At 45.8% G+C, this 18,144-nt stretch overlaps 1 protein-coding gene across 1 annotated transcript in view; it reads left to right on the top strand.

Moving 5' to 3' along the window:
• NPHP4 (nephrocystin 4) overlaps positions 1 to 17,860 on the top strand; it is a 99,094-nt gene extending 81,234 nt beyond the window's left edge. The window contains exons 19-29 of the mRNA XM_065421349.1: positions 3,777 to 3,985; positions 4,173 to 4,399; positions 5,043 to 5,232; positions 6,710 to 6,796; positions 8,177 to 8,333; positions 8,537 to 8,622; positions 9,879 to 9,964; positions 10,876 to 11,047; positions 14,349 to 14,528; positions 16,996 to 17,139; positions 17,720 to 17,860. Coding sequence (XP_065277421.1) covers positions 3,777 to 3,985; positions 4,173 to 4,399; positions 5,043 to 5,232; positions 6,710 to 6,796; positions 8,177 to 8,333; positions 8,537 to 8,622; positions 9,879 to 9,964; positions 10,876 to 11,047; positions 14,349 to 14,528; positions 16,996 to 17,139; positions 17,720 to 17,860 — 1,679 coding nt within the window. The remainder of the gene's footprint in view (positions 1 to 3,776; positions 3,986 to 4,172; positions 4,400 to 5,042; positions 5,233 to 6,709; positions 6,797 to 8,176; positions 8,334 to 8,536; positions 8,623 to 9,878; positions 9,965 to 10,875; positions 11,048 to 14,348; positions 14,529 to 16,995; positions 17,140 to 17,719) is intronic.
• Positions 17,861 to 18,144: the final 284 nt, after the last annotated feature.

Genomic DNA, 18,144 nt, shown 5'->3' with positions numbered 1-18,144 from the left:
CCTGCTTGCCTTTACCTAGGCCTGGACAAAGAGTCTTGGGCCCAAATTTAACTCTTTCCTGCGAAGGGGTGTGTGTTGCATTCAGGAAATGGGAACCCCTTATTATGTCCAGGTTCAGATGAGCTTAACATACATTTCACCCAGCCCTGCCTTTAACAATGGTCAGTGCCTGGCATGTAAGATTTTTCAAACACTTCGGGCCTGCTTGTCATTTACGTTTAGGTTCCTTGACACTGCTCTCGCAGCATCAGTGAGTCTGCGCCATCGTGTAGATGAGAATCAGGCTCTTAGAGAGATAAATTAATCTTCCACATTCTGCTTGTCAGCTCACTAAATGCACATCTGTGCCGAAATGCAAGTGCACAAGAGCACAGACGAACACATACATATACATTCTCTGCCCTGTGCTATTCATGATGCGTTTGTGCAGCTGGAATTGGGTATATTTCTTGAGTAAGAGTCATTGAAATATTTTACCAAATTAAGCACCTGTTCCCAAAGGAGATCCAGGTGGTGTGTGAAATTAAAGAGAGCTGCCCATAAGCAGAATTCCCAGGGGAGATAGGGGGTACAGAAATACTATTATGCATCTATGCATGCTTTTAATGGACTTTCTGATGAGTGTCAATAGGACAGGTTGTCCCATTGTGCCCTATTGTGCGTGAGCGATTTATACAACAGCTGTATTCCCAATGAAACAACCTGGGCGGTCATCTGGGCACTACACTTCAGGAAAGATGTGGACAAATTGGAGAAAGTCTAGAGGAGAGCAATGGAAATTATTAAAGGTCTAGAAAGCCTGACCAATGAGGAAAGACTGAAAACAATGGGTTTATTTAGTCTGGGGAAGGGAAGACTAAGGGGGGACATGATAACAGTTTTCAAGTACATGAAATGTTGTTATAAAGTGTGAATGATAAATTGTTCTCCTTAACCACTGAGGACAGGACAAGAAGTAACAGGCTTAAATTGCAGCAACAGAGACCTAGGGGAAAATCTTTTCAATTGTAATGGTAGTTAAGCACTGGAACAAATTACCTAGGGAGGTTATGGCATCTCCGTCATTGGAGGTTTGTGTCAAATCTACCCTAGTTATCCTGCCGTCATTGGAGGTTTTTCAGGACAGGTTAGACAAACACCTACCAGGGATTGTAGATGATACTCAGTCCCGCCTCAGTGCAGACTAGATGATCTATCCAAGTCCTACATTTCTATGATTCTATGACAAGGCACATGAAGTATTGAAATAATTAGACATTTTGCACAAAGTGTTAAAAAATGTGATGCAGGGAGAAGAAGAATCAGAGATTTTAAGGCCAGAAGGGACCGTTATGATCTCCTAGTCTGATCTCCTGCAAAGCACAGAAATTCTCGCATCAAGCCCACATCTTGTGGAGAGCATGTGTGTACATGTGTGTCAGGACGCATGCAAGTGTGTGTAAGAACATAAGAAAGGCCGTACTGGGTCAGACCAAAGGTCCATCTAGCCCAGTATCCTGTCTACCGACAGTGGCCAATGCCAGTTGCCCCAGAGGGAGTGAACCTAACAGGCAATGATCAAGTGATCTCTCTCCTGCCATCCATCTCCACCCTCTGATAGACAGAGGCTAGGGACACCATTCCTTACCCGTCCTGGCTAATAGCCATTAATGGACTTAACCACCATGAATTTATCCAGTTCTCTTTTAAACTCTGTTATAGTCCTAGCCTTCACAACCTCCTCAGGTAAGGAGTTCCACAAGTTGACTGTGCGCTGCGTGAAGAAGAACTTCCTTTTATTTGTTTTAAACCTGCTGCCTATTAATTTCATTTGATGACCCCTAGTTCTTGTATTATGGGAATAAGTAAATAACTTTTCCTTATCCACTTTCTCCACATCACTCATGATTTTATATACCTCTATCATATCCCCCCTTAGTCTCCTCTTTTCCAAGCTGAAGAGTCCTAGCCTCTTTAATCTCTCCTCATATGGGACCCGTTCCAAACCCTTAATCATTTTAGTTGCCCTTTTCTGAACCTTTTCTAGTACCAGTATATCTTTTTTGAGATGAGGAGACCACATCTGTACGCAGTATTCGAGATGAGGGCGTACCATCGATTTATATAAGGGCAATAATATATTCTCAGTCTTATTCTCTATCCCCTTTTTAATGATTCCTAACATCCTGTTTGCTTTTTTGACCGCCTCTCTGGTGTGTGTCTGTTCACCAGAGAACCTCATAAGGTTCAGTTCAGAGAAAAGTCAAAGGTTTAGATTTTGAAGCAAATTCTCTGGCCTGGAAATCCCTCAAAAACATGCTCCCTCACAAGATTTCCTCTCCTCCCCGGTGGCTCAGAAATCCGCTCTGAATCCTCTCTCGCACAGCACACGTTCTTCGAATTCAGCAGGAGTTAGGAAGCACAGAGATATGGGAAATGTAAATGCCCGGCTGGGTGCCACACTCCAGGTGGAGTGCTCCGTGTGCTGAGCTGTGCACGCTGGATGACTGCACCCTCCGTGGAATGGTTTTGATAACAGAACATTCAGCTTTTAAATTGCAGAATCTCCCCTACTGAGACAGGCTTTTCCAGCCAGGCATCCTCCTTTCCCATTAACTTTTTGACATGGCCCATAAGGTTAAACATTGTGGACACTTGCCGAAATATGACTATTGCTAAAATACGAGCATTTTGGCTCAAGATGTCTAACCCAATTTGCCATGTCTGGGAAGCAGTTAAATGGATTTAAAATTAAATTCAGGTGGGTAATTTGCAAATAACCCTTGTTTACCAATTTTTTAAGAAAATGTAATGCAGCAAGACTCAAACAGCCTATGTGTGGAGTTACACGTCATGTAGAGAGTTTAATCCCATGCATCAAGTGCTTGGTAGTGGATTGTATTTCACATGTTAAATATTTGGCTGGCACTTCAATTGGGAGCTGCTCCAGTGGCAATTTTGTGGAGAAATGAGAGGGAGGGGAGCGAAAGAACATTTTAATAAAAATGTAGATGTGTGTATAGTGTACAGCAGGAAACAGGCAGGTTTTGAATTAAGGGAGAGGAACAGAATTCTCTTTTGGAACATTTGGTAGCTTGAGATTGTTTGATTTATACAATCGCCAGAATATCCAGATGAACCCAGAACCCCATAAATCCCAGATGCTTGTTATTTATTCTGTATTTAATCCAGGCCTCGTAGTTACGTTGTCACTACTGAGAGGAACTTTTGTTGGCCACAGTTGGGATCCACAGGCCAGAGAGAATTAATATAGCGCAATGTGTCGCTTGGCTTTCCTTCTTGCTCAGATCTGGCATGATGGCCACACATCAGGAGAGATGTGATTTATCGGCTGTCTGTGGAAAGCTTCAGAAACTGCATAATATAAAAAACTGCCTGACAGCCCTGGGCGTGTTGCTTTCACTGCCAATTTCAGTGCCAAACCCTGGGAGAGGGACCTTGGTATAATTCCACCTACTACCAGGCTTCTACCGGGACTACTCAGTTTTAACCGGCCCCATAGGCCAGACTAAGGCTTGGTCAAGGAAAGAACAGTATGTACCGCAAAGTGGCTGTTCCTCGGCTCCCCTTCCTGGTGGTTACCGCTTCACTTAGCTTGCCGGTCTAGAAGGCTTCAAACACCTGCATGCTTGAGGCAACTCAAGTCAGCATATCCGTCTGTTTGCCCATGTCATCCATCCATCTCCATCTCCTCTGGCTACTGCACAGCCCCCAATGGGGTCCACACCCCGACTCCCTCAGCCCCAGACTCTGACCCTTGTTTCCTTTGCACCCAGCTAAGAACGTGTCCCAAGCCCAGAAGCTGGCGGACGTGGACAGCGAGCTGGCTGCCATGCTGTTCAGCCGCCTGCAGGAAGTGAGCACGGCCTTCCAGCACGCCAGCCGCGAGGCCAGCGCCATCCGCAGGCGGAAGCTGGAGAGGATGATGATGGTGCGACAGCTCGAAGCCCAGGAGGACGTCGGTGGGAGGAGAGCAAGCCGCATGGTGAGGAGCACGGAGCGCTGTCGGAACGATCTTGGGACCAGAGAGCAAATGGGAGCCAGGCCTGACAAAACACCCTGTCACATCTCTCGTGTCAGGGCTGGGGTCGGGTTCCTTCGGATGAATCCTTAGACACGCAGGGGAGGGGCCCACATCAGTGTGTTGGTCATAGGCGTCTCTTCTTCGATAGGGCCGGCGTGAGGAGCGCATCCAGCACTCCAGGGACCTGCAGATTATTGATGCCTACCGGGAGCGCATCAAGGCCGAGAGCATCTCTAGCATGCTGATTCAGGCCATCACCACCAACTACACGCTCTATGCCACGCTGGGCACAGCAGAGTTCTTTGAGTTTGCCCTGAGAAACCCATACAACGTCCAGCACACGGTGACGATCGAGATCGACCACCCTGAGCTGAGGTAGGAGGCAGAGACATTCTCCCCTCCCAAATACTGCACGTTACACTTGGAAAGCCAGCCCAGAGCAGAGAGGCACTTATGGAAGCGCGAGACAAGAGGTGTCTTTGGGATCGAGCTTGTTGCTTTTCCATCTAGCGTTTGAGGCTTTATTGGGAAAGGGGGTCAGTCTATATGAGGGCTCCATCATATACCAATGACCTGCTCCCACCCCTCCAGAGATTTCACTTTTCTTTGTTTTCTTCCCACGTCCCGTATCACTATGCAAAGGGATGGGAGAATGCAAGTTACCGAGAAGCTAAGCACAGAGGAGTTGCCACCCTAGTTATCCTGCCGCTAGCAGTGACCAATGCAACCACCATCTGTAATTCACGTGCCTCACTGTGCAGTGTTCCGGGGGGCGGGTGTATTGGGGGAGAGGAGAGGTCTTCATTTCCCAGATCAAAGGTGTGGTGGATTTTGGAGTTTTCTTTCCATTTAATGGGTGCGTGCACATTCCAGCCACAGTCTTTGTTCCAACCCCACCCCACCCGCCCCGCACACTGAGGTTTAGGTATAACTCACAGCCTCATTTTGGGATCGGGGGGAACCCCAGCTCCCGGGTTTCTGTCCCCAAAGTAACTCTGCCTATGATTTTTTTCCACAGTGTTATTGTGGACAGTAGGGAGTGGAGACACTTCAAAGAGCTGACCCAAACAATGACTACTCCAGTAGAAGAGGACATGTTCCATCTTCAGGACAACCTCATGCCTCAGGTCTACCTGCGCCCCAAAGAGACCATTCACATTCCATTTAAGTACCAGACCTTCTCTGTGGACCACGCTGTCATGATGCAGGTACACATATCACCCTCTCTCTTCTACTACATTATGACATAGGACAAATAAAACAATGAGGAAAAGGTCCATTTGCCTATCATCATTATTTAGAATTAAACATGATGCTAACTGTATAAACTTCTATGCCCATTTTATAACCAATGCTATTTCTAGCAGGTGATGATGGGTAGTATGCCACATCGCTTAACATCAGCTGTTCTTTATATTGCTTTCTATAGCATTTCTACTTTTCTGTTCCTGCTGTCTGGTATCACACCAAGAAATTTACAGAAATATGACTTAGCTCATAAGGGGAGGCCTAAAAATATCAGGTCTTTATTGCAGAGGAGCAATGGCTGAATGTCTTTGGGAGACGTCAGAAATATCTGGAAGAGGCTTTTCTGTAATCTTTTCTCTTCTGGCCCCAGCCAGAACCAGGAAACAAAGAACACACACAATTGGAAAAAATAAGAAGGGACTCAACCTTCGAGGCCAAAGTGGCTTGTCCATCTGTTGTGATTGAATCATAGCAAACAAACACACAGTGGTTGTGAGGTTGTGAGGCTCACATGAAGATTAAAAAAGAGAGGGCTTGAATTTTAAAGACAGGGCGCTAGCTTCAGGGGGAACAATCCCCTCTACCTTTGCAACTGGCTCACGTCCGCCTGTGCTTCTCAGTTCTTGTGTGTTAAGATTTAGGGCCAAATTCATCGGTGTAACTCCATCAGTGGGATGAATGTGACCCTTAGTCTGCTCTTTAGAAGCATAAAACTGGCTTTTAAAATGAGATTGTATCCAAATTGTTCCCTTTTATTCCCTTTTTAGCTCAATGCCACAGAATAAATGAATAGGCGAGGCAAAGCTGCTGGGTGCTTGTAGAATTCAGAGTGGTTAGGCCAGAGGTACAAGCCAGCTATGTAATCCTAGAGTGCTCCTTTAACTCTCAGCAATGGGACAGAAGAGAGGGTTCAAATGATAACAGTCCTCCTCCCAGGTTCTTGATGCTGTCTGCAATACAGTGCAGTATTTTATTGATGTTCACAGTTTTTAGCAAAGCCACCGATGATGAGAACATGCAGAAATATAGAAAAGCAACTCTCACTTCCTCAACAACACTGCAAAGAGGCCAGGAACAGCAAGGAATTTGCAATTCACGGTGTTTTAAAGTTAGTACCTGAATTCCCAGGTGCAAAGGAGAGCAGAGCACTTCCTGTTTTACAGGACAACGTTATCTTTCAGATCTGTATAGTGGATCTCTGCTCTCTCAACGTGCAGGGAACTTTCATTGATCTGTGTATGTAAAGAGCAGCTGATCAAGAGCAGAGGGACAGCTGGAGGCTCTGGGAGGAGAATTTTACCTTTACTAGTTTTCATTGTGATACGATTTCTTAAACATTATAGATTTAGATCAAAACAGTGGTGAAAATTCCAAAGAATGCATTCATGACATGATGTATACTGCTTCTTTGCATGATTATTGCTTCTTTATTTCTAGCAGGGCCCTGCTGAGCTGAGATTCAATAAAGGCACAGAAGCTGCACCCCCCTGGAAGTCCAGTGCCATGCTGACAAAACGCATCAAGGTAACAGAGGCAAAAAGAAGTGCTGTCATCAGGGCCGGCTCCGGGCACCAGCAAAGGAAGCAGGTGCTTGGGGCGGCCAATGGGAAGGGGTGGCACGTCCGGGTCTTCAGCAGCAATTCGGCGGCAGGTTCCTCAGTCCCTCTTGGAGCGAAGGACCCACCGCTGAATTGCCGCCGAAGAATGAAGCGGTGCAGTAGAGCTGCCGCCGAAGTGCCGCCAATCGCGGCTTTATCTCTCTTTGTTTTTTTTCCCGCTTCGCCGCTTGGGGCGGCAAAAAAGCTGGAGCTGGCCCTGGCTGTCGTTTAGGTGGACTGCAATGAGTTTTACAGCCTGTTACAATGATCAAAACCCTGTGACAACGATTGAGCCTACACATATATAATTCCTTTTAACTGCCCATTTATGGCAGGCCATAAGGTTTTTCATTATCAGGAAATAAACTTTTGTGAATTTCATTGGATGTCTATTGTAGTGTATAGAAATAGGGTAGTATCCCTTTTAATGCATTGTGAGCCCTCTGCTGATGTTCAGTGTGCTCTCTGCTGTAAATGCCACCACAAACCAGTGTGGCAGGGTAGGCTCTATGTGTTTGTATATATTTAGAGAACATGGCTATTTAGGACCCAGTCCTGTCTGTGTGGCTTCTCATACAGTTTTTGTTATGAAAAGAGCAAAAGACAATGACTTTACAGCCAGGGCAAGCATTGTTTTAAAAAGGATTTTGTTTGCAAACGTATCTATTGACCTCTATGTCAGCATCCTGTGCTTGGTTTTTAATTCCTCTATCAGGTATTGGTTTAAAGCTACTCCCCTGAAATACATGGTTTTAATGCCCTGGAGATTCCATTCACAGTTTTAGATTTTACCCTCACATATTTATTTAAATTGAATTTTCTTAATAGCATCCTGGGTCCCATGCTATTCAGTGGTAACTACTTCAGAGCTGTAAACAGATTGAGAATTGATTTTGTTCCCATTATTGAGCAGAATGAAAGCCAGAGATGGTATTTTCTCTTGCTGTAGCACAGGGGTTGGCAACCGTCGGCACGCGTCCCATCAGGGTAATCCGCTGGTGGGCTGCGAAAGATTTTGTTTACATTGACCGTAGGCAGGCAATGTGGGAAGTGGCGCGGGCCGCAGGGACGTGCTGGCCACCGCTTCCTGCAGCTCCCATTGGCCGGGAACGGCGAACCGCGGCCACTGGGAGCTGCGGGGGGCCGTGCCCACGGACGGTCAACGTAAACAAAATGTCTCGTGGCCCGCCAGCGGATTACCCTGATGGGCTGCATGCGGACGGTTGCCAACCCCTGCTGTAGCATTTGTTGACGGTCTCTTTTCTTTCTCTCTCGGCGAATTCATTGTTATTTTTGTTTTGCACAGATCTCCTTTAAGGCAAATGGTGACAAACCCATTGCAATTCTCAGTGTTAATGTGGAGCCTCAGCCCCACGTGGTGGATCAGACATTCCGATTCTATCACCCGGAGCTCACCTTCCTGAAGAAGTCCATACGGTTACCTCCATGGTACACCCTGCCAGGTAACTGTCTGCATCCAGCTGAGAACTGGCATGCAAATACTGTGTCTGCTTGTGTTTCCATGTTTTGTTTTGCAGGGTTGTAGGTTTTAAAGAGATACATGCTTAGAGATTTGCCAGCTTGCAGGCCTTCCTGATAACAGGGGCAGGAGATGGGCCTATGCCTAACAGCAGGGAGAGTGGTCATCTTATGCTCTTTTCCCCAGGTGCCCCAGCAGGAATGCCAGGTGGGGAACCGGAGATGTACGTCCGCTGCAGTGACCCCAACATCATTTGCGAAACAAAAAAAATGGTACTACTTACAAAAATCAAGCGGAAATCCAATGGAGTGTATCCTTCACGTTCACCATCTCTTTTCTATTGATCCCTTTATCTAAAGCAGAGATACCATGCACCAATGGTTCATTGATCTGTAATGATAGAATATTGGGTGTTACTAGGTTGTGACTGCCTCACTCCCTGTCAAAAAGGAACAGAACTTCTCTAGCCTGATCTCATCATGTTTGCAGCGTGTGTTTAATACCGCAATTTATACCATCATTCGTCATGCTGCCCTGCATTGCTCATGTGAAGAAAGGCCAGATTTGAAATGCTGGTGGAAACTGCCACTTATGGAAACACCAGCTTTCCAGTTAGGTGCCACAGATGAATTCTTCAGAAATCAGAGGTTCTAAAACGACCAGTTAGGAAAGAAATAAAAATGTGTCCTGACTGAATAGACCGCAAAACCTCAACTGGATTGCGGTGCTGCTCTTTGTGTCATATTCCAAGCCAGCATCCAAGTGCTCAAGACTCAGATACTACAAGGAGGAGGGCCACACGATCAATCAATCAATAAATAAACAGATCGCTCTAACTTCTGATCCCTTTCCTTTCAGGCGATGATATTTCTCCATCACACAAGTGTTGCTTGTTCTCCTGCATCTCCCTCTGATTGTCAATGGGTTTTGGATCAGGCCGTCAGTGTATCTACTTCATAACTGAGACGCTTTCAGAGCCCGATCCAAAGCCCACGGAGGTTAATGACAGGCTCTCACTGACTGTCAATGGGCTTTGGATCAAGCCATCAGAGGGAGATGCATAGAAAAGCAGCTCATGATGTGCTCTGTGTTGTAATTTTTAGCTCTGATTCCAAGTTTCCTGGGTTTTATTTTCAGCCGGTTGGGATTTAAATGAAAAACAAACTCACACATAAATGCGGATGGTAATGAAGGTGCTTGTTAATTGCCATTGCAGAAATCTGCTAGCATGGTAATTGGATTATGGCTTGTTAGAAAACTTGGGGAAAACTCTGCAAAATCTAATTACTGAAACAGACCTGGAATGTGAGAGCCATTTGTATCCTCTTTTGTAATTAAAAATGTTGGAAGAAGCCAAGCTGTATAATAATTTAATAGGGTAGTTTAGCTGGGTTCTGGAACCCTCTGCTTGTGGAAGTGAAGTGGTGGGGGGTTAAAATAAAGGGAAAAGGAACCCCTGGGGTCCTCGTTAGCTGGTTTGATCTCTCAGTTAACTATTCTAATGATGCTTTCTGATTTCTGTACTCAGGGTCCCGGGGAGCCACAGGATGTGTTCTTAAAAGTAGCTGGAGGACCAAGCCCACAGATCAAAACATTCTTTGTTGCTATTTACACGTAAGTAGGAGAATCCAAAAGTAGAAGAGCGAGAATTCTCCAGAAACCTTGTCAGAGCAGATAAGGAAATGCACATGGAACATTCCTAGGACACTGGTTCCAGCGCATGACTTATGTTTCTGACAAGCAAAAATCTGCAAGAAGATCTGTATGATTCTCTTGAAATACGTCTGCTTGCAAAACCCAGACTAGGGTGGAAGATGTTTAGAGGGTTCTGAAGATTTTTGTACAAGAGACAATAGAAAACACACGCACATATAGTGAGGACTGAATGCACACCCACAGCGAGAAAGCCCACTTCTTGAGAAACTGTTCATTACAGTGATCTGTGTCTGTGGCAGCTGATGTCCCCTTGAGCTCTGAATGAGGGCTGAGGTGAGACGAAATAACAGCAGTTCCCTCTGGCTGTCTGCTTTTTCTTTAGTTGCTTTAGACAAATCCATCTTGTCTCGCTTAATGGATTATTTCCCCACAGTTGGGCTCTGTGGGGTTGCCTTGTACAGCTTGGTGGGGAGAATACTCACTCCATCCCCTCTCTGATCACTGCGGGGTGTGCACCCTGCGTATCCTCTGGGCCTGTCTGAGCCTTGGGGCAGTAGCTCAGCTTGACTTTCAACGGGACTGAAACTCCAGAAACAGCCAGGGGCTTTGGAAAATTTCACCTGCGTAAGGTTGCCTGGGAGTGAAGTCGATTCACATATCTCAGCCAAACTTGTCTTCTCTGGAATTCCTGTGCATGCCTTTTACAAGGTGTACGTGAGAGCATGTGCAAACACTTCGGAACCGGAAGCACAATTGCCTCCTTCCCATCTGCAGTTGTATGTTTTCATTCATTTTGGAAATGCCTCCTGAACCAGTGTCACCTTTTCCTTTGGTACAGTCATGACAGGCGCCTCTTCTCTCTGCTCCAGGGACGCCTGGCTTGCTGCTCCCATTCAGATCTGGCAATTTTACCTTCACTCGCTGCAACGTGTGGACGTTAGCTGCATAACTGGCCAGCTGACCCGCCTTTCCTTGGTTCTCAGGGGCACCCAAACCATCCGGAAAGTGAGAGCTTACACCTCGCATACCCAGGAGCTGAAGGTAGGCTCTGCCATTGGACTCATCAGTGTTTGCTGCCAATTCCTCTCTTCCTTTCCCACCACAAAGAGAAACTTTTCATTTGGAAGAGTCTGTAGTTAGGGGTGAGTTGAAAATTAGTGAAATCCTTCACAATTATAATTATGAATGGACTTACATTGACAGTCCCAGTGAAAATAACCCTCCAATATGAAACCAATCCCATTAGGAATTATGAACAATTTACTGCCATAAAGTCTTCATTATAATTATCTTTTGATTAAAGTCGTCATGTGTAGGATCATTGGTACAAAACCCCAGGGGGCAAATTATCTGAATTAATGAGATTATCTGAAGACTAATAATTTCTTTAGAATTCATTTAGTCGTAATTATAAATGTGAATAATAAAAGACACACAAATTCCATTGCCACTCCATAAATTAGGAAATAAAGAAATCCGTGTTTAAATGTTGTCCTCACTGAGGCAGAACGTGGAGATGAATCCCCTTGACGGCGTCCAAAGCGAGCTCAGTTACCACAATGGGCGGCTTTCATTGCAGTGACCTGAATTATGGTTGGGAGTTGTACATCTTGAATTCTGTGTTAGCTTCTTGTGACGTAGGGGCTGGGCTGTCGTTGGCTGAAGTGGTAATTAAAACTGTAATACATTGCAGGGAAGCATGTGTGAGAAGGCAGCCCCTGCCTGGAGCACCCTCAGTTTCCCCTTTCAGAGTCCTCCAAAACAATCCAAACAGTCTTTCTTACTGTAAATATAGGTCTTGTTGGGTTCATTTATTACAAAAGTCCCATGTATATAAATCATTGCAAAAGTTCCACAGCCAGAGTCCAGATTTCCCCCAACATAGTCCAACTAGTACATGTAACATACAGCCCCAGTGTCTCTCACCACATCCCAGCCCTCCAGTGCAGCCCCAGTGTCTCTCACCACATCCCAGCCCTCCAGTGCAGCCCCAGTGTCCCTCACCACATCCCAGCTCTCCAGTGCAGCCCCGGTGTCCCTCACCACATCCCGGCTCTCCAGCACAGCCCTCTCCTGTCCTTGTACCAGAACAGCCATCCTTCCACCCAGAGTGCAAACCCTCTTTTCCCAGCGGGAACCCCCACAGCCTCTCTCCTGGGAACATTCTTGTCAGGGGAGCTCCCCTCATTCCCCCTGACCCTCTCATGGTTGCTCTGGGTCCAGTTCTGGCCCTGGAGATGTCAGTGGGCAAGCCCCTTTGCTGCTCCCTTGCCTTCAGCCCTCTGTGGCCCTGGCTGCAGATCTTCAGCTTAGAGCCTACAGCCATCTCCTCCTGGTGCTTTCAGCCCTCCTTAGCCCTCCAGCCCTGGCTTTCTGGCTTGGGGACACACCAGCCAGCAAACACCGCTTGCTGATCTCCTGCCTTTTCTAGGAATCACCTTCTGCTTCCTTCTGGGACCTCCTCTGGTGTAACCTGCCCCTGACTGAACCAGTCTGCTCTGACTCACTGGGCCTCTTCCTGACCTTTATTAGTACCCACGTGCTGCCCTCCTGCCCTCTTCATCGGACAAATGGGGACTCCTGCCCTGGCAGAGGGGAGCTAGGCCTACTGCACAGGGGCCAGCCACGCTGTGACCGTGCACATCAAACTCTGTTCAGATTTTACATAGACGCCGCTTTGCCTTTAGACTGGCCTCTTCCAAACCCTCTTGACACTCCTTGAGCTTTGCTCCATCAATGTTATTAGTTCAGGACCAAATTATCAAAGTGTCCACTAATTATGGCTGTTCCAACTTTTAGCTTGAAACCCCTAGAGCCTGATTTTAAGAGGCGTTGAGCACCCATAACTCGCCCTGCTCTCAGCTGGAAATTGGGGCGCTTGCCAGCTCGGAAAATCAGGCCCCGTGAGTCTGAAAAACTGGCCAACAAGCGACAGAGGCACACAGAATTTTGAAAACGTGGGCCTCGATCTCACAACTTGTGCCTGTGCTAAGTGAAGCAGGTTTCTTTTTGACGGCCTTAGCAAATGGTTTTCATTGAACTCTAAGGACTAGCTCCAGACTCTCCTTCCTAGAGCAGGTTGATAAGCATCTCCCTTTTCGGAGTGTGAATATCATGCTAATGTGAAGAAGCTGAGCTTGTCAGCAGTTGAGGAAAGCATTAGACCCTGTCAGATAAGGCTCTGGGGCCTCTCTCAGGAGATTAAACACCCCCTCCCCCCCTTGTTTGCTGTGTAATGTCACATGGGTCTTTTATCTGATTCATGAATCTGTTTGGCACCTAAAATGAAAGTGTCTGTTACTCTGATATTTCAAAGTATCTTTTCCACTTCAAGTAGGAAGTTCCAGCTCTACAAATAACTTTCCTTCTAGCTAATCAGACGGTATTCTGGTAGTCAATATCATATTGATAGGGCTCTCAGAAAAGAATTTTTAAGTAAAACACAAAATGCCAGAACTATCTTTGCTGTGTGTGTGTATAAAATAAAAATGATGGCTGTAACATTAAAGTACATAACTCAACAAAACCAAATATATTCAGAGACCATCTGTTTTGCACATGGCATCTCATGCCTCAAGTATACCTTCAGTGTATAGCACTCTATTGAAAGCATTTTTTTGATCCTGCATCAGGCATCCACAGGGCAGTAACAGGGTTAACATTTCTAGCTGAGATGAGCACTCTAGATGTTGCTAACTACATTTTTGTTATTGAAATTCATTCTGCTAAGCAAAGTTCCTCTGCAGACAGACTCTGAATGTGCAACTCAGACAGAGATTTGACAATGAAGTTAGAGCCTAGTTTATTAATGCAGCCAGCTTTAATTTCCTTCTCAGAAACACACATTTCTCGACATTTGATCAGTGTCTAATTTATATTCCAAACTGGCGTCTAGAAGGTACAGTAGATTAGCTTCCCTTCTGACTTGATCAAAGGACACCAGGTTGGTGCCTCTAAAAAGATCTTTCATGGCACATGTAAAAGTTTGGGTTAATTTCTCCTCCACTGTCTCTCATGCTGAGACTATCCCAATAACATGTTATATTAACAGTGCCGATAACTTTGATCATCTCTGATACCATCTTTCATTTTCATCTAGACAATTCTGATTTTCTTGCATTTTTAATATAAAACATTTTGAGCTGGAATGTACCAGATTGAGACCTAATTCCCAGGACCCGAGAGATACATCATTTGGGGATTCTAATTAAACCTTTTCATTGTCTTTCCTGAGAGGCAGAGAGGCCCTATCGGCATGTGTAGAATTTGTGTTCCTACAGCTTGGTTGCTGCACTAACTTTTGGGCATTCCTGCCTGTTTCCATTTTGCTCGCTTCCTGTAGGTGGATCCCAAAGGCGCATTTATTCTCCCTCCGAACGGGGTGCAGGACCTGCATATCGGCGTGAGGCCTCAGAAAGCTGGCAGCAGATTTGTTTACCTCAATCTGGTGGATGTGGAGTACCACCAGCTTGTTTCGTCCTGGCTGGTGTGTGTCTCCTGCCGACAGCCTGTCATTTCCAAGGTACCTGGGTGCACCCATATAACAACATTCCAGGCAGGTCACTCTGTCTGTGTGTCACTCGTAAGCCTAGAATGTCTGTTGAGTCAGTGTGAAGTGATGGAAACAGCTACAAGCATGGCTGAGAGCTCTTTTTGTTTAGAATGTCGCCAAGTTCAGTCATCACTGGGATTTGTGGTCTGTTACCATCAAATTTTTAAGTTCTCAGCCATGTTGACTCTACAAATTACCCTGTGCGACAGCATGGGCTGTTAGCTGCTAGTTAAATCTTATTTGCCAAAGATGGAACTGCCCTGAGTGTAAAGTGAGCTGACTAGTTTTACCGGAACGGTCACTACCATCCATAGCTATCTATTTACTGTCTATCTCTGTCACCCATCACCATAGCCTTTAGCCACCACTTCTCGTCAGAAATCAGTCCCTTGCATTGAGTATGAAAAACTTCCAAATCATCCATTGTACAGGAAGGACAAGACTATTGTCCCGTGTTGTTAGAACTCCAGAATGTGTGTAGAAAATTTTGATTTTTTAAAATTATTCTTTGGACAGTGTTTTTCTTTCTTTGCAGTCTTTTCAACCTTGAAAGACTCTTCCCTTCACCAGGAATAGATTATAGGATCATAAAACTGATTCCTAAACATCTGGGACAGATAGTGACAAAACCACTTTATTCTTTGAGTTAATCACCTTAAAGTAGTAATATTTTTAACAGCAACTAGCCTCAAAGTAACTGCCTTCACATGCCATATACAATCAAATTGCCATAGGAATTATAATAATAACTTTATATTACTATGTCTGGACAGCTGCTTTAGATATGGTCCTGGGTATAACCAGAGGAAGCACTAGTGGATTTTCCCTTTGTACATAAATACTACTCCTTCTCCCGATTTTATGTATACAGGCCCCAGGTCAGGAAAGCACCGAAGCACAAATCCATGCCTATTCAGGAAAGCACGTGCTTAACTGCCACTGAAGTCAGCGGGACTTTATGCACGTGTTTAAGTGCTTTCCAGAATCAGGGCTGTAGTGGCATGTGTGTCTATGGTAACAGTTGTGGGTAGCTCTTGTATTCAGAATATATCATAGAGGATTTAGCGGGAACCTGCTGTATGTTATGGGTTACATCGTGCTGGGCACTGTGACCTGGATCTAGGATGCACTTAAGCATGTGCTTAACTTTCAGCCTGTGAACAATCCCAGTGAAAACCATCAGAAAATCATGTTCGGCCTCTGTTTTGAAGGTAGCTCCACCTGTAGAGCCCCCATTCTGAAAGTCAGTCACAGCAGGGGTATTTCCTATTAGCGCTGACTCCCGTCTGCTCTGGGATTTCGGGCCAAAGTAGTAAATTGGATTTCCCATTTAACTACTGTTCAGTTTTAAACGTTTCCCTGAAATACTCCATATTGGGGGAAGTTAAGCGCAACAGTACAGCACTGCTACACTTCCCTCGTAACGACAGAACCACTCCCGTATGCCATGTGAGGGAATTAGCACCGTGGTTGTCCTAATGGAAATAAATTAGCTAGCTAGCTGGCGAAGGAGCCTGGCTATGATCCCAGCTGAGTCCCTTTGTCATTCAGGCTAATAACCCCGTATATACAAAAGACTCGCTGCAGAATTCAGGCTGGGGGAGCTGCCTGGGAGCTGAGAGGAAAGCAGGGGGAGGTGAGGGAACTAATGTGTTCAGAGTGAGTGAAAGTTTCCCCCGTGCAAGGCCTATGCAGCACTTTAGCCTTCAATAAAGGGTTTCAAGTGGGCCCTCTCTGGCACACCCATTGGGAATAGCCTAACAAAGGATCCACTGAGGAAGAAAAGTTCCTCTGACCAGCACTAATGAACAGACACGAGGCATTGCAACCAGCACGGACACCATCGCCATGGGGTGTGCAGTGGGGAGAGAGGGGGCTGATCGGGGTAGCCTGAAGACACCCCTTAAAGTTTCTGGTCAAAACATTTTGAAAGGGATTTTCAAAAACACTGAGCCTTGGCCTAATGAGAGTTCGACCACTGGCTTCGGTGGGAGCAGATTCAGGCCAGCCTTGAGTACTTTGGACCCACCTGCCTCTTGTTCCTATGAACATGGTCCTAGGAGATTTGAATCCACAGTTAGCCTTAGAACGATAGATACTGGGGACTGGATAGCTCCTTTCGGATCTTCTAGTCTATATGCCTGGCAGCAAGAACAGAAGACGTCTCTGTTATTTCTTCCATAAATGGCCTGAACAGTATCTGCGATTGGGTCATAATCACTTCACTTCCATGTTCTAATAACTCATTGCTGGGTTCCATAAAGTAGTCCTTACTCTCTGCAAATTTACTGAACATTTTGGTAGTGACTCCAGAATAAAGGGAAATCTTCCTGGGGGTGTTTACTACACTATATGGGAAACCATTGTGCTTTTACTCAGACTTGGCCTGTGTCAGAACTGAAATGACAACGCTGTGATTTGTTATATGTAACCACAGGCATTTGAAATAACACTCCCTGCCGGCGGAGGGAAAGGCTCCAACAAGCGGATCACATACACGAACCCATATCCCTCCAGGAGGATGTACTTCCTGCATACCAACCGAGCTGACCTGCTGCAGTTCAAGGAGGATTCCTTTGAGGTAGCAAACCAAACAGAGTGGCGGGAGAAGCTCAGATACCCTTGCAGCAGGCCTGCCTGTCTCTCTGGTTTTCAATCCTCAAAGGTTTTCCAAAGTTAATGATTTTCTCCAATGCCCAGTGGCTGCACCTATTGACTTCAGTAGGAGTTCTGGGAGGTGAACACGTTTGAAAATCACTCCGAGAATGTTTTTCTGCATGTCGTGCTCTCTTGTGGTCCATCATTTGGTTTTTACCATGAATCCTAGAATGCATGTTCCACTCACAGTGAAACGGCATCATTTGCTCAGGGAGACTGGAAATAGATGAGTAAGCTTCATGCGGTTTGAAAACTTCAGACTTCTTTTGTGCTCTGTAAGGGTTTGCTAGGGAAGGATGGTGCTGTGTGAACTCAGTGGGTTGGGATGTCTGACACAGGGACATGTTATGTGTTACTGTCGGGCACACCTCCCATGCCTGTTTTGTCAGCTGACAGACCCCTCTTGCAGCTTGGTGCCAAATGCACATGTGAGTGCTAGTGCGAGCCGTGCTGGTGTAGGGAGAATGGAGATGTTTAGCGCTGTCATCTCACTCTTTTTGCAGATTGGAGGAGGGGAGATGTACACAATTGGCTTGCGGTTTGCACCAAGCCAGAGCACCGGGGAGGAGGAGATTCTGATTTATATCAATGACCACGAAGACAAGAATGAAGAAACCTTCTGTGTGAAGGTTGCCTATCAATAAAGAGGAGGCTTTGCCTGAGGGTCAGTAGAATGACGTGTTCCTGGAGCATCTGTCGAAGCTTTCATCTTACTCCACCTACCAAGAGACAGAGTCCTGTTGTTATCAGCTTTAGAGACTTTTCCCTCCATAGATTTTCTGTTTCTGAATTTCCTCGACCACGTTTGTTTGTAGACAGAAAACCGATTGAGCTGCTCTGTGAACCTAGCCCACATGCTGGCAGGATGTGTTTCCTTCCTCTTTGCAGTTTGCCTCTATCTAATCAAGCCATGGCCAAGTCACTATGA

The sequence above is a fragment of the Emys orbicularis genome, chromosome 22 (genome assembly GCF_028017835.1).
Source record: "Emys orbicularis isolate rEmyOrb1 chromosome 22, rEmyOrb1.hap1, whole genome shotgun sequence".
NCBI classification, from domain to species: Eukaryota; Metazoa; Chordata; order Testudines; family Emydidae; genus Emys; species Emys orbicularis.
The sequence above is the reverse complement of the archived record's forward strand: the minus strand, read 5'-3'. Positions and strand labels throughout refer to the sequence as shown.